At 33.7% G+C, this 13,225-nt stretch overlaps 1 protein-coding gene across 1 annotated transcript in view; it reads right to left on the bottom strand.

The window, feature by feature from the left end:
* Positions 1–11,194, bottom strand: part of NRPC1 (nuclear RNA polymerase C1) — a 95,009-nt gene extending 83,815 nt beyond the window's left edge. Inside the window, exons 1-5 of the mRNA XM_088972286.1 lie at positions 10,969–11,194; positions 3,706–3,778; positions 3,471–3,600; positions 2,519–2,668; positions 1,953–2,130 (exon numbers count right to left, since the gene is read on the bottom strand). Of these exons, the coding sequence (XP_088828412.1) occupies positions 1,953–2,130; positions 2,519–2,668; positions 3,471–3,600; positions 3,706–3,776 (529 nt within the window). The 5' untranslated portion in view covers positions 3,777–3,778; positions 10,969–11,194. The remainder of the gene's footprint in view (positions 1–1,952; positions 2,131–2,518; positions 2,669–3,470; positions 3,601–3,705; positions 3,779–10,968) is intronic.
* Between the last annotated feature and the right edge of the window lie 2,031 nt (positions 11,195–13,225).

Here is a 13,225-nt window from a genome sequence, read left to right as displayed (position 1 = left end):
CTAACCACCATAAAAGAAATGCAAACCCATAGGTAACCCCATAAGGACACTTAAATAAGGACTCTGACTCCTAAAACAACTCTAATAATACTTTACTAGTCCTACTAAAACTAACTGAATGTAGAGAAACTGTAAATTACAAAACATAGCAAATGACATTTTACTATAAACAGTAATTATGTGAATTACCACAAATAGTAAGTCTGAAAGTTCCGCAAATAGTAATTTAAAAATAAGAGTAAATTTCTAAAAAACTAAAAACTCTATTACTAAGGCCCTGTTTGAGAACACTTAAAAGAAGTACTTCTTTTAACAAGTACTTCTTTTAAGACATGGGACCACACATTAAGTAGTTTTTAAGTACTTATAGGTGTTTGGTAAAAAAGTGGGGAAGAAGTACTTATTTGAAAAAGTGACTTCAAGTTGGCCTTTTTTAAGTACTTCTTGAAAAAGTACTTCTCCAAAAAAATAGTACGAACCAGTCCCTGATAAATTTTTATAATGCCTAAAATACCCCCTGTGCCCAAAAAGCACTGCTCATCATCTTCTTCCCCTCGATCTTCTGTTTATCAGCTCCCCCTCTATCTCGCCCCTCCACTTTGTCTCCAACCGCCCATCTTTCTCCCTTTCTCTCTACCCCCTAGTATATAACTTTTTCTCTGTTCTGGTTTTCACGCAGATTTTCTTATCGGTTCTCAGCACTCTCCATTAGCCAGAGTTAGGTTTTCGGCTGATTTTCTCTTGTAAAACATGGGTGGTAGAGCTGTCGTGTCCGACGACAAAGGTAGAGATCTTCGGAGTGTTTTCGTCTGTTGCTTTCTTTAAATATGGTGATTCATTTCATTTGTTTTTCCCGTGTTTGTCTCATTTCTCTCTTTGTTTATTTTTTCAGAGGAGGCCGAAGAGGAGGAAGACAAGAGGGAAGTTGGGAATGTAGAAGCAGTCGATGACGAAGAGAGGGGCGACGTTGACAAAGATGACGAGGAAGAAGACAGTAAGTTGGTTTTATTTAACATTTTGAAGTTTATCCTTGTTCACTTCACTTGGTTTCAAATGGGATTTTAGGGTTTCTGTTTTGATTAGTAGATTTTTTGTGCATATATGTTTTACCTTCCGTTTTTTCGTTTGTTCCTCTTTGAATGCCAGTTTGGTTCATAAGTTCGGTGTATAGCTTCAGTTGGTTTATATTTGTTCCATGTCTGTTTTTGTTTGTTTATCTTATAATTATAATTATAATAATTAGTATTATTATTATGTGAAAAGCATTGTATATATGTATGAGTGAAATGAGGGCTAAAATTGTCATTTGTATAAATATAAGCACTTGTGGGGAAAGTAACTTACCAAACATTCCCACCCCAATAAGTACTTAAAAACATAATAAGTGATTTGAAAAAGTGGGTTACCAAACAGTCTAAAGGGTTGTTAAAATAAGTACTTCTAAGAAGTACTTGTAAAACAAATACTTCTTTTAACAAGTACTTAATTATCAAACAGGGTCTAAGACACATACAACCTCAATAAAAGAACTGCATCTTAAGTGGAACCCAATTGCCAATTTTTCTCTTGTAAAATTCCTACAAAATGAGAATAAGGCAATGAGGCTTTTCAAGCCATTTCTTCCATCCTTTCAGATCCATTAGTTCTTTTTGGGCTTCCAAAGAGCCTCAAACTGATCTAACCAAGCACATGCTATGCATCAGGTTATTTTTCAAATATCCTAAAATCTGCACTACTATCTATTAATAATACCAAGCTTACCATGACAAGGAACATATTTTGTTTATCAATAAACATAAATTAATTTACAAAAGGCTCCTTTTTTCAATATGACAAGGAGAATAAATTTTTTTAGTTGATCTCTGTGATGTTTCCACCTCTTCTACAATAAATGCAAAATCCTCTGCCCCTTTATGAAAAAGCAAATGCAGTCAAAAAGAAATAAGTCAAACCATTTATGTATCCACATCGAGTGCACTTTAAGGCTTTCTTGCTAGACAGCATGGTTGTACACTTTTTTACTATTTGCTTCATTAAGTTATTCTTCTGCAGTGCATCTGCCTTGGAACTTCGCATCTTCTTCAAATAGTCTTTACGTTTTTCCTCCTCAAGAAGTATTCGAGCACAAGACTGCAAAATAACCTTAACAATTGAGTAATAATAGTAGGCATATAGAAAAACCAATCGATGGTAACAACTCCTACCAGATGCCAAATGGTTTTTGAATGGATAGAAGTATGCCAAACAAAACATATGATAAAACAGATTTTTTTTTGATAAATCGATGCATCTTTAACCACTTAGCCAACTTTTGTTTCATATTAACTAGCCATGGTATCTGCATATAAATAATGAAAAGTACCTCTAAATAATAACTTGCAACTACTAAATAATAATTAGCCATGATATCTTTAACCTCATACTTTATTGTTGCCAATCAAAAAAGTGATAACTTGCAACTACTAAATAATGAAAAGTACCTCTAACAAAAGCCATTGAAACCATTCTATAGAATTACCTTGCAAATACACTTCAGAATATCCAGAATAGTACTGAAGTATCCAACATTAAAAACAGGGAGGGCAAGATTCAAATATCCAAAATGACCTGGACAATCTGTAAAACTCCCATCACATGTTGTGCATATTCCACTCTTGCTTGCAGGACCCTGAAATATAAAAGCGGATATTTCCTCAATGCAGTGGCACGCCAAAAGGAAAACATAACCAAAAATAAGCTAAAAGGCAATGTACATTGAAGATGCACAGTTAAGTGTAATGTGAAGTAATAGGTTAATAACAGAAGTATGGCATTAGGAAGCAAGAACTAGGGTACATTTTCTATCAGCAAGGGAAATTTTATTTGATAAAGAAATTAGCTTTAGTACAATACACACAAGGTTCAAACTAGCCTTCAGAGAGCTATCAAACCAACAACTGAAGGTAGAATAAAAACCTCTTGAAACACTCTTCTAAACCAATGATTAAAACTACTTCCACTGCTGATCGAATCACCTACTCTGATACCATGTCTACTTAGTAATTCGAACAAGGAAAACACGCACAATTTCAGGAGTGTCAATAGAATGAGTTGATTAAGACCACCAATACTTTCACTGATAGTCTCACTAAGCAAGGAGTGAAAAGGGATCAACTGGATAAGGATGTAATTGCATTTTTCTTCTTTATGATGGGAGAGGTCACATCTCTTACCTCTCTTAGGGATGCTTATATTTAGTATACTTATGCTGTTGTTTACTTGTAATGTTAATGTTGTCACTTATTGATTACTAAAACTCATTTACTTATCAAAAAACAGAATGATAAAGACAAGTGTGGATGACCCATAAGAAGCAATGATTTTTTTTTATAATAAAGAAGAAATAATTTCCACACATATCACTATCTACACTAAGAAATAATAACTATGACAGTTTATATTTAATGAAAAAATACAAAGAAGAAAATAACCATGCGAGAATCCAGCAATCCATCATCAATAGGCTTTCTGTTGACATCATAGTATACACTACGCCACACTTGAACCTCAGCCGCTTTCCTTATTTCATCTCCCGAAAACATTGAGAACCTAATGCTTTTTCTGCCAATATAGCACCGAAAAATTACCATGTTGAACACATTTGAAGCTTAAACAAGTTAATCAAACCAAATAAAAGAAAAGAACACTAAAATAGAATACACTTACATCTTCCGTGGCCCAACATCCTCAATATAAGGTTCCTTTGTGAAAAGCATCCGATCTTGGGCATTTGCCATTGCTACAATAAGATGCAGTCCAGCCCAAACAACAAGAAAACAATTAATTAAAACACAATGACAATCCAATCGAATAGAAATGATAATGGCAAAGAACTTACTACAATGGAAGAGATTGTACAAATTACAGAGTCAAGCCACAAAACGATGTGGTACATTGGAGAACCGCCGAAAATAAAAGGTGATCGTTGAAACAGAAAGAGAATGCAAAAACTGAAAAATTGATGCAAACAACCAACACTCATGTCCTACCTCTATGATCTAGGATTTCTCACAAAGAATATCCCAGTTTACACTTGAGAACAATCTATATGGGGTTATCGTTTTTGGCTCTAGACTCAGGCTTTCGATGCGGTTGCCAACCTTCAAACTTCCATTCATGGACTAATGAGCTTCTCAGGATGGTGATTGGCTTGAAGATTTCAACTGGGCCAAAAGGACCAAGGTTTCCCAAGTGTCCTAGTGGCTGCACATCTACTAGCCTCCACCTAATTGAATGACAGGTTGCTAGATCTAATGTAAATGAGTGTGTGACATTGTGACCAATCATGCAAAAGCAAGTAAGTTCAGGAAAAAAAATGTGTATAACATGACCACATGTTCGAAGTTTCAAACCCTAGAACTACTACACACATCCCAATTGATTTCTAGGTGGCCATGCTTGTGGGGATGACAATAAAATTGTTTACGGTAGAACTACTACACACATCTTAATTGATTTCAAGCACAAGGAATTACAATAAACATGAAAATACATGACGCTGAAAAGCTTTGATTATTCCTTGATTTTTTTTTATGGTAAAACCAAAAGGGTTATTTGTAGGCTTGGGTCAGTTTGGATAGGTTTCTTTGCCCTTGTGAGTCTAAAGTTTGTTGGTTTGGTTTAGATGATGGCATTTAGTTTGAGTAGACCTAGATGGATTGGTTTAGTTTTGACATCCGAGTTGGAGGTTGGTTTGGATTGATTTGAATAGAACAGGTTAAAGGATGTGGTTTTGAGGCTGGTTTTCTGCTGAAAATTGCAGTAGTTGAATGGGATACATGGAGTAGGTTCAAGCTGGCTTTCCATTGCAAAAATTACAGCAGGTATAAAGGTTAAAAGATGTGGTTTTGGGGCTGGTTTTCTGCTGCAAATTGCAGCAGTTGTATTGGATACATGGAATGGGTTCAGGGCTGGCCTTCTGCTATAAAAATTACAGCGGGTATAAGGGTTAAATGATGTGGTTTTGGGGCTGGTTTTATGCTGAATTTCTGCCACAAATTGCAGCATTGGTATGGAATACATGGAGTGGGTTCGGGGCAGGTTTCCTGCTGTAAAATTACAGCAGATAGAAGGGTCAAAGGAAATGGGTTTAGGCCTGGTTTTATGCTAGCTTTCTGCTGCAAATTGCTGCACTTGGATGGGTTAAAGGAAGTGAATTTGGGACTGGTTTTATGCTGGTTTTCTGCTGCAAACCACAGCAGTTGGATGGGGTAAAGGAAGTGGGTTTAGGGCTGGCTTATACACTGTAAATTACAGCAGCTAGAGAGGTTAGAGGGGATAGTTTTTGGGAGTGGTTTGGTGCTAGTTTTCTGTTGCAAGTTGCAGTTGCTGGATGGGGTAAAGGGAGTGGGTTTAGGGCTGGCTTATATGCTGTAAATTAAAGCAGCTGGAGAGGTTAATTTTTGGGACTGGTTTGGTGCTAGTAAATTGCAGTAGTTGGAGGGGGTCTGGGTTGGTCTACTGCTATAAATTACAGCAGTCTGAAGGGCTGATAATGATGGGTTCAAGGGGAAGGTCACCTGCACCAGTGTTTTAAAAGCGCAAGGCGAGGCGCACGCCTTTTTGAGGCAAGGCGTGCAATTTAAAAAAAATGCAAAAATTTCAAAAAAAAACAAAAAATTATAAAACATAATATTAATAAAAATATTAACTTAAGTTTTAAAATAAATGTTTTAAAAAACCTATTATCTAAAATTAAAATACATAAATATAATATGTAAAGCATATTCAAATGAGAAATTAAAAATGAAATCAAACATATAAAACATTTTCAAGCATATAAAACCCACAATCTCTATTTTTTCTCAAATGCATCAAGTAGCTAATGTGATATATTACATTCCTAATTCTACAAGCCGCCTTTGTGCCATGCCCCTCGAGGCCAGCCCAAACAAGTCCGTGTTAGGGTCTTAAATTCTTTGATTTCACACAAAAAATAATAATTTTATAGTTTTAATTGCTTTTAAGAAGATATTTTATTAAGATGAATGAATGGACTTGTTTGGGTGAAGTTAAAAGCAATGTACACAACTATTTTTGTGTATATTAAGATATAATCCCAATCAAATAGGTACATTTGATTTAATTGCTTAGGCAAAAATGCAGTTAAAAACAATTAAAACTATAAAATTTTTATTTTTTTGTGTGAAATCAGAGAATTTAAGACCCTAACATGGACTTGTTTGGGCTGGCCTTGAGGGGTGTAGCACGGGGGTCCGGGGGCGGAGCCCCCGGCCCAGCGGCCAGACTCAAAAAAAGGGAAAAAAGCAGCAAATTTTCAAAAGGTGCATGCCTGGGCTAAGGCGCAAGGCGCACCAGGCGCACGCCTGAATGGGTTGCACCTAGGACCTGGGCAAGGCGCCTACCCTAAAATGCGCCTCCTTTTAAATCATTGACCTGCACAGAAAAAACACTTCAATATATGCATCCATTATTCCATCCCATACCCTAAAAGCCCCGAGAGTTCTTCCTCACATCATCCATCAACTCTAAAACCACCATTCAAGGTTCAAAATTTTGATACAATACGCCCCGTATCGGGTGTATCGTATCTTATCTCTAGGGGTCCAATACACCTGTTTACAGGTGTTTCGGGACCCCACTCTTTTTTAATAAAAATATGCTTAAATATCTTCCCAAGAACCAAATTTTGAAAAAAAAAAAAGGTTTTTCCACTTGTATCTAAGTACCAATACACCTCTGCTGATACACAAGTGTATCGATACTTTGAACCATGCCATCATTCAACATAAGACCCATTCAAGCAAGAATCATCACAACCACCATAAGAGACATGACAAAACTTATCAAGCACTACTGTTAGAAAATCAAACCCAATCCAATTTGACCTATAACCTCAGTCACGGAAGGTAGGTCCCCAACTGTTGCAACCTAAACATTAAAGACAAAGTGACTGATTTCTGTACCATAGACTTCCAAGAATCCTGCTAGGGGCTGTTATGCCAGTCCCTATGTCACTAGGCTTCCAACAATAAGGCATAAGTCAGCCACACAGCAAAGAGATTAACCAGACTCCTAGAGTCTTTGTGTCCAATGCAAGCATATCAGATCAGAACAATAAGTTCTAAGTCAAGAAGATCGTTTTTACTGAGAATTCAGCACACAGAGACAATATTATTCTATTGTTCAAATCCAAGCCAATTAGATTCATGCAATGATTATGCAAAAAGGAAAAAAAGGGATTCTAAAAAGAAAGGCTAAGTAGAAATAATGTAAAGCTCTCAAAAACTTTATTAATAGCAGAAAAGCAATCTTAACTTGTTATGTTGAAAAAACGAAAAAACAAAATATGGAAATAGACTTCAAGGGGTAAAAAGGGAGGTTTAATTTGTGCGGGTGCAGCCTTCACTACCTTGGCTAAAGATTCATGAGACAGTGCTGGAAATAAATTTGACTATTAACATGGCATTCTTGTAAATCCAAAGTCCAAGCTAAGATCCATTAGGACTGTTACTTAAATAGAGCACAGCATTTTAGCATTCACAATGGAACATGTTCTATTATGACAGGATTCCTACTTAATCCAATGGTTTCATGCAGTTTACACATTCTGTCCTAAAAAGAATTCATCCACAAGTTGTATACATGAGACTCAAATAATCACTTAAATGGTGATCAAACCACTTTGTCCCAAATTAAGCACACCCAGAAATTTGCAAAGGGGAACTTAAATAGAAAAATTAAAATCAAGATTCAATCTGAAAGCAATCCGAATACCCAATTATTGGAATAAAAGGAAAACAGTCTAGCTTTTTTTTCTTTTTTTAATGAAATTAATATAACAAAGAAAAAAAACAGAAAACAAATGGAAGAAAAGTGGCACCTATACAGTCCTCACTTACTACCCAGTGAAGTCACCAATCTGTGGGCATTGGGAGATGGCCCACTTCATGGACAATTGTTGTAACCACCACCCATCATTGAAGAGAGATGGGAGTGACAGGACTCCCGGCCGGAGAAAAGAAGAGCTCTTTTTTTCTTTTCTATTTTTACTTGTAATGACTCCAATGCCCGGGAAAAGATTATCTGGGTAAGTTGGGGAAGAGAGCAGGAAGGGGCTAGGCACCTCTCTCTCTTTTCAATGTGGATGACACTCTCACAATGCTGAAGAGGGTAAGTGGCTGATTAGTGGAGCTCGTGTTTTAACATGAAAATGGGCAAGGGACTAAAAAACATATTACGATGAAACATTATATACAAGAGTATGAGCTAGCAACATGTTTTGATTAACTACTAAAAATGAAGAAAAAGATAATAGTCAATTTTTTTCACGAGAGGGAAAAACTAATCCCATTCAATAACAATGCTTGAAAGCCACTAACAGTCCCCATGCCATCCGGCAAATAATTATTTCTTATTCTTTCAAGCAAGGATTAAAGTATCAGTATCCGGTACTGTATCAGAGAATTTGATACAGATTCACTTCGGAAACGCATGGATACGGGCGAAAAATATAAAAACAAATGGATACGTTAGGGAAATACATACAAATTCCACAAATATATTAAATTTAAGACCAAAATAGTCACAAATAGTATATAAATACATAGAAAATGTATATTTTAATGGTGTATATGAAAAAATATATTATAATCAATATATCAGGATGTCTAGATATTATATAATTTTATTTGCAATGCATCAATCAAGAGTCCAAGACACTAAACACATGTGCATATTATAATTTAATTATTATATCAGTTATTTTTTAATTTTACTATTTTAATTTGTTAAAATTAACAAAAAATCAACTAAATATTAAATTCCCAAATGCAAATTAAAATACCAATTAATAATTCACAAAAATATAATATTAAATTAAAGTATATCAAATTTGTTAAAATTTCTAAGATACATATCCTATACAAATTCATAATTTTTAATTACTAAAATAATTATTCCATTGTTAATACTTTTATTTCTATAAATAATTTGAAATAAAAAATCATTTTTGAAATAAAAAATCATTTTTGAAATAAATTTAGATTTGTGGATTTGATAGATTTAATCTAATATTATATTCTTCAATATTTTATAAACAATATTTTTATTTTTTTATAAATAATAAATATGTTGTTATTGCTTACTAATGTAAATTAAAATATTAATTAATAATTTGTAAAAATATATAAAAAAATTAAGCATATCATGTGCAATTGAAATATTAAAATAATTATTTTATTATCAATATTTTATTTCTATAATTTTATTGATATTAAAAATCATCTTTTTATATAAATATGGACTTGATATATTATTTGTTAAATTACTTTATAAAATACTGTTTTTGAATATTATTGTTTGGAATAGTTAGAATTGTTAAATATAAATACATGTTTTTTGTTTAAATTGTATGTCGACACAAAAAAGTAATAAAATTTATTTTATTCTATTTAATATCGCAAGATGAAACTTGGCTTGATGGTTTAGAGTCTGGCGAAAGATAGGCATGATCGGATGGCCTGGGAATCGTGATAAGTGCATTTTTCATGAAGTATGGAAAGACGCGGCATTTCGCGCATATCACTTCATATCGATGTGTATCAACCGATACAATACGATACAGGCCGATACGCATCCATAACGGTGTGATACAAATGACTTACGAGATGCATTTCTATTCGTAGCATATCCAGTACCGTTGTCAATCGATACCGATACGGTACGCCCCATATCAGGCATATCGTGTCGATGTTTAAATCCTTGCTTTCACATGATTCATGCTCCCAGAGTTAACAACTTAGTCATTGACTTAAACATTTACTGCAATACAGAATCTAGATATTCAAGAATGTTTTGGAATTTGAAAAGGTAGTGTGTTGATAATCTGGAAAATGCACCCAAAAAAAACAGTCACTTATTATAACACTTGAGAGCCATTGACAGTCCAAGTGGGAGATGATATCAAGAATAAATAAATGAATAGACAAGATAGCAGTCCATTTATTTGAAAAACAATACAAAATAAAACAAAGCAAAACAAAAACAAAAAAAAAAAACATACAAGAATATTTTAGAAGTTGAGAGTCATTGCAAATCATAAGATAGTAGGCAATCTACGAGAAGTTCAAAAAATGTACACAATATTGTCAGCTTCCCATTGGGCTATTTAATTTATTTCACCAGATCAAGAATACTTTGGGGGATTAACTGTCATTCCACGCGAATTGTTTTGGTAAAGCAATTACTTGTTGGGCCACTTAGGGATTTAAACTAACACTTGGCTGGCAACCAAGATAAATGGTTAGAAGCCATTCCAATATAACATATTCAGCAACTTAAAACAACACATTTTTAAGACTTCTAATTCAAAGGTTCACTTAAATGATTATTGCCATTCCTCTTGCAATGACACCTCAAGCTTGTCTCATAAAAGCAACATACACGTGAGTGGAACCTAAGAGATCATATGAACATATTGTATCGTTAAACCCATTCAAATGTAATGTTTAATAACTCAGAAAATAGTTGTACAGAAATAAGACAAAAACAGTTGTGGGATAGAGAGCAAAGGACAATGTCTAGAAATTAAACTATCACATGCTATCTACAAATGTCAAACAAAATAAAGATGGTTCAGGTTCAGATTCATCAATCTGTTCAGTCCATGTAAAGCTAGGGGGCTTCCAACTCCCTCATATGCTTAGACGCAAGTTTGGCCAGACACCGATTGGGATTTCAACTACCTGAACTCTACCCTCTTCAAACCGAAGTCCAATGAGCCAATGAGTGCGAGTGGTACTGGGGTCCCCGCCCCCCCCCCCCCCTTCACACCTCTCTTGGAATCGGAATGCCTACTTAGGAAAGTGAGAGTACAGACGTGAAAGGCTAATCCGTTGTGGGAAGTTCAATCGAAACTGGCCGACCTTTAGGAAGACAAAGAACACCAATATCAGTAAGAGGGCTTACCTGCTCTTGAGGCAAAATGCAAAACTAGTTGACGTCTCCTTCGGTAGAGCCTGTAACTGCTATGCCGATTCGATTGGGAGCAAAGAAGGTCTTCAATCAAGCTGCTCAAACTGGATTACGGCACCATCGTTGTCTTCAAATGTTTGAAGGCCCTCTACTCCTGCAATACGATGAAAATAAGAAAAAGAAAAAAAAAAAAAAAAGGAAAAGAAAGGAGAAACGAGGGACTGAGGAATGAGAAACGTAAGGGACTAAACTTTGGCCGTTAGACAAAGACCCCTCCGTTAGTCAGTTAACTTCGAAAAAGACTCTCATTTCACTATTTAAAGTTTTCTAAATGTCCTGACTCTATCCTTATTTAATTATTAATCAGGACCCGTGCGAGAAAATTCAATACCCAATTTCATAATAAAAATGATCAAAAGGACATAAGTGTCAGTCACATGGATAACCCAACATCCAAAAATAATAATAGAGTATTGAAAATTAACTTGTTTACTATAAAAACTAAACAAATTTTCAATATTTTTCATAATTGCACAAATCTAATAAATTTTATTAAATTTTCCAAATTTTTGAAAAGTACACTAATTTATATTTTATTTTTCAAAATATGATTTCCCAAAAAATCAAAAATGTAATAATTTACTGAAAATAACAAAATTTCAGAAAACTTTTGAAAATGCAATAATTTTCAATAATTATTAAAAATACAAAAAATAAATTTCAACAACTATTTACAACATTTTGAGGAAATTTTCCAAAAGTACACTAATAAATAATAAATTTTTAAAACTACACTGAATTTATAATTTAATTTAATTTCCTAAAAATTAATTTTCTGAAGTTGGATTTTTGTTGATTCTTTGAATATTAATTTATACTAATTTAATAACACATTCAAAGAAAATAAATTTTAAATTTGCTCTAATTTAATTATGATATTCAATAATTTTATAATGAAATCTACACAAACTTTCAATATTTTTCCAAAATTGCACAAATTTTCATTCTTACTATTATTGTTAATGAATAAAAAAACCTGTGTATTATATGGTTTAGACCTTTATGGTTCAATTGGTGTAATAAAAGGTTGCTAACATATTTTACAAAACTTTTTGGTAATTTTTAAAAATGCATACTAATAAATAATAAATTTGAAAAGTACAATAGATTTATAATTTAATTTCCTAAAGGACTTTTTGCAAAAAAAAAATAAGACCAAGTTTGGTCAATTGACAATTTCAGTTATGTTTTAAAAATAGTAGCAAATTGAGTGAGCCGGAGAAAACATCAAGTTTTTAGGACAAAATTACCCTTTTGTTTTTCTCCAAGTTTGAGTTCGACTCCGTCCATTCAAATTGTGGATGGCGGGAAGCATCGACTTCATCCATTCAAGCGACTTTAGATTGGGAAGCATCAATTCCATATGCTAGGGAGACTCCATCTTCAAGGTAATATCCTTCTTAGTTCAAGTTCGAGTGATTTGGGGTCCCATTCTTCATCCAAGTTCAAGTTCAAGTGATTTGGGATTTCATTCTCTGTCCAAGTTCGAGTTTGAATGATTTTGGGTCCCATTCTCCAAGTTCGAGTTCAAAATTACTGTTTAATTGTTTGTCTTCTCGTAAACTTCATAGTTAACAAGAAGGGGCTTATTCTTTTAAACTCGATTCAGGGTCCCATTCCCTTTACTTTATTTTTTTCTTGTTTCTTGTTTCTCCAACTCTTTTTAACAGGCATGGGGAGATTTTACATGTTTTATTTTTTGTTTGTTGTTTCTTTGTATTTGTATTTCATTGTCTAAGTAATTGATGTGATTCATTAGTTTCTAGGTCTATAAATATGAGAATCATACAAAATCAAGAGGTTCATTGAGTTCTAAATGGTTTTGATGGTGCAGTCACTACAGAGGGAAATATGTTCAAAATTGTAATTTATGTATCAAAATTGCAAACAGTTATTCAGTCAATTTAGTGATGGATTATTTCCAAGTCTGTAAAAGAATCATACAAAACAATGAGGTTTAGTGGGCTCTAAATGATTTTGATGGTGTAACTATGATACAAAGGGATAAATGTTTACAACTATAATTTATGTTTCAAAAAGCATTAAAAAAAATTATGCTTCAAAATTGCAAACAATAATTCAATTTGTGTAATGTCAGGTGGTATCCAACCCTGTAAAAAACTATCCAATTTGTATAATGTTGGATGGTTTCCAACTCTATAATAAATCATCAGATCTTCTCCATGTTGGA

Source organism: Nelumbo lutea, chromosome 2 (genome assembly GCF_056320005.1).
Source record: "Nelumbo lutea isolate HS-2025 chromosome 2, American lotus-T2T, whole genome shotgun sequence".
NCBI classification, from domain to species: Eukaryota; Viridiplantae; Streptophyta; class Magnoliopsida; order Proteales; family Nelumbonaceae; genus Nelumbo; species Nelumbo lutea.
The sequence above is the reverse complement of the archived record's forward strand: the minus strand, read 5'-3'. Positions and strand labels throughout refer to the sequence as shown.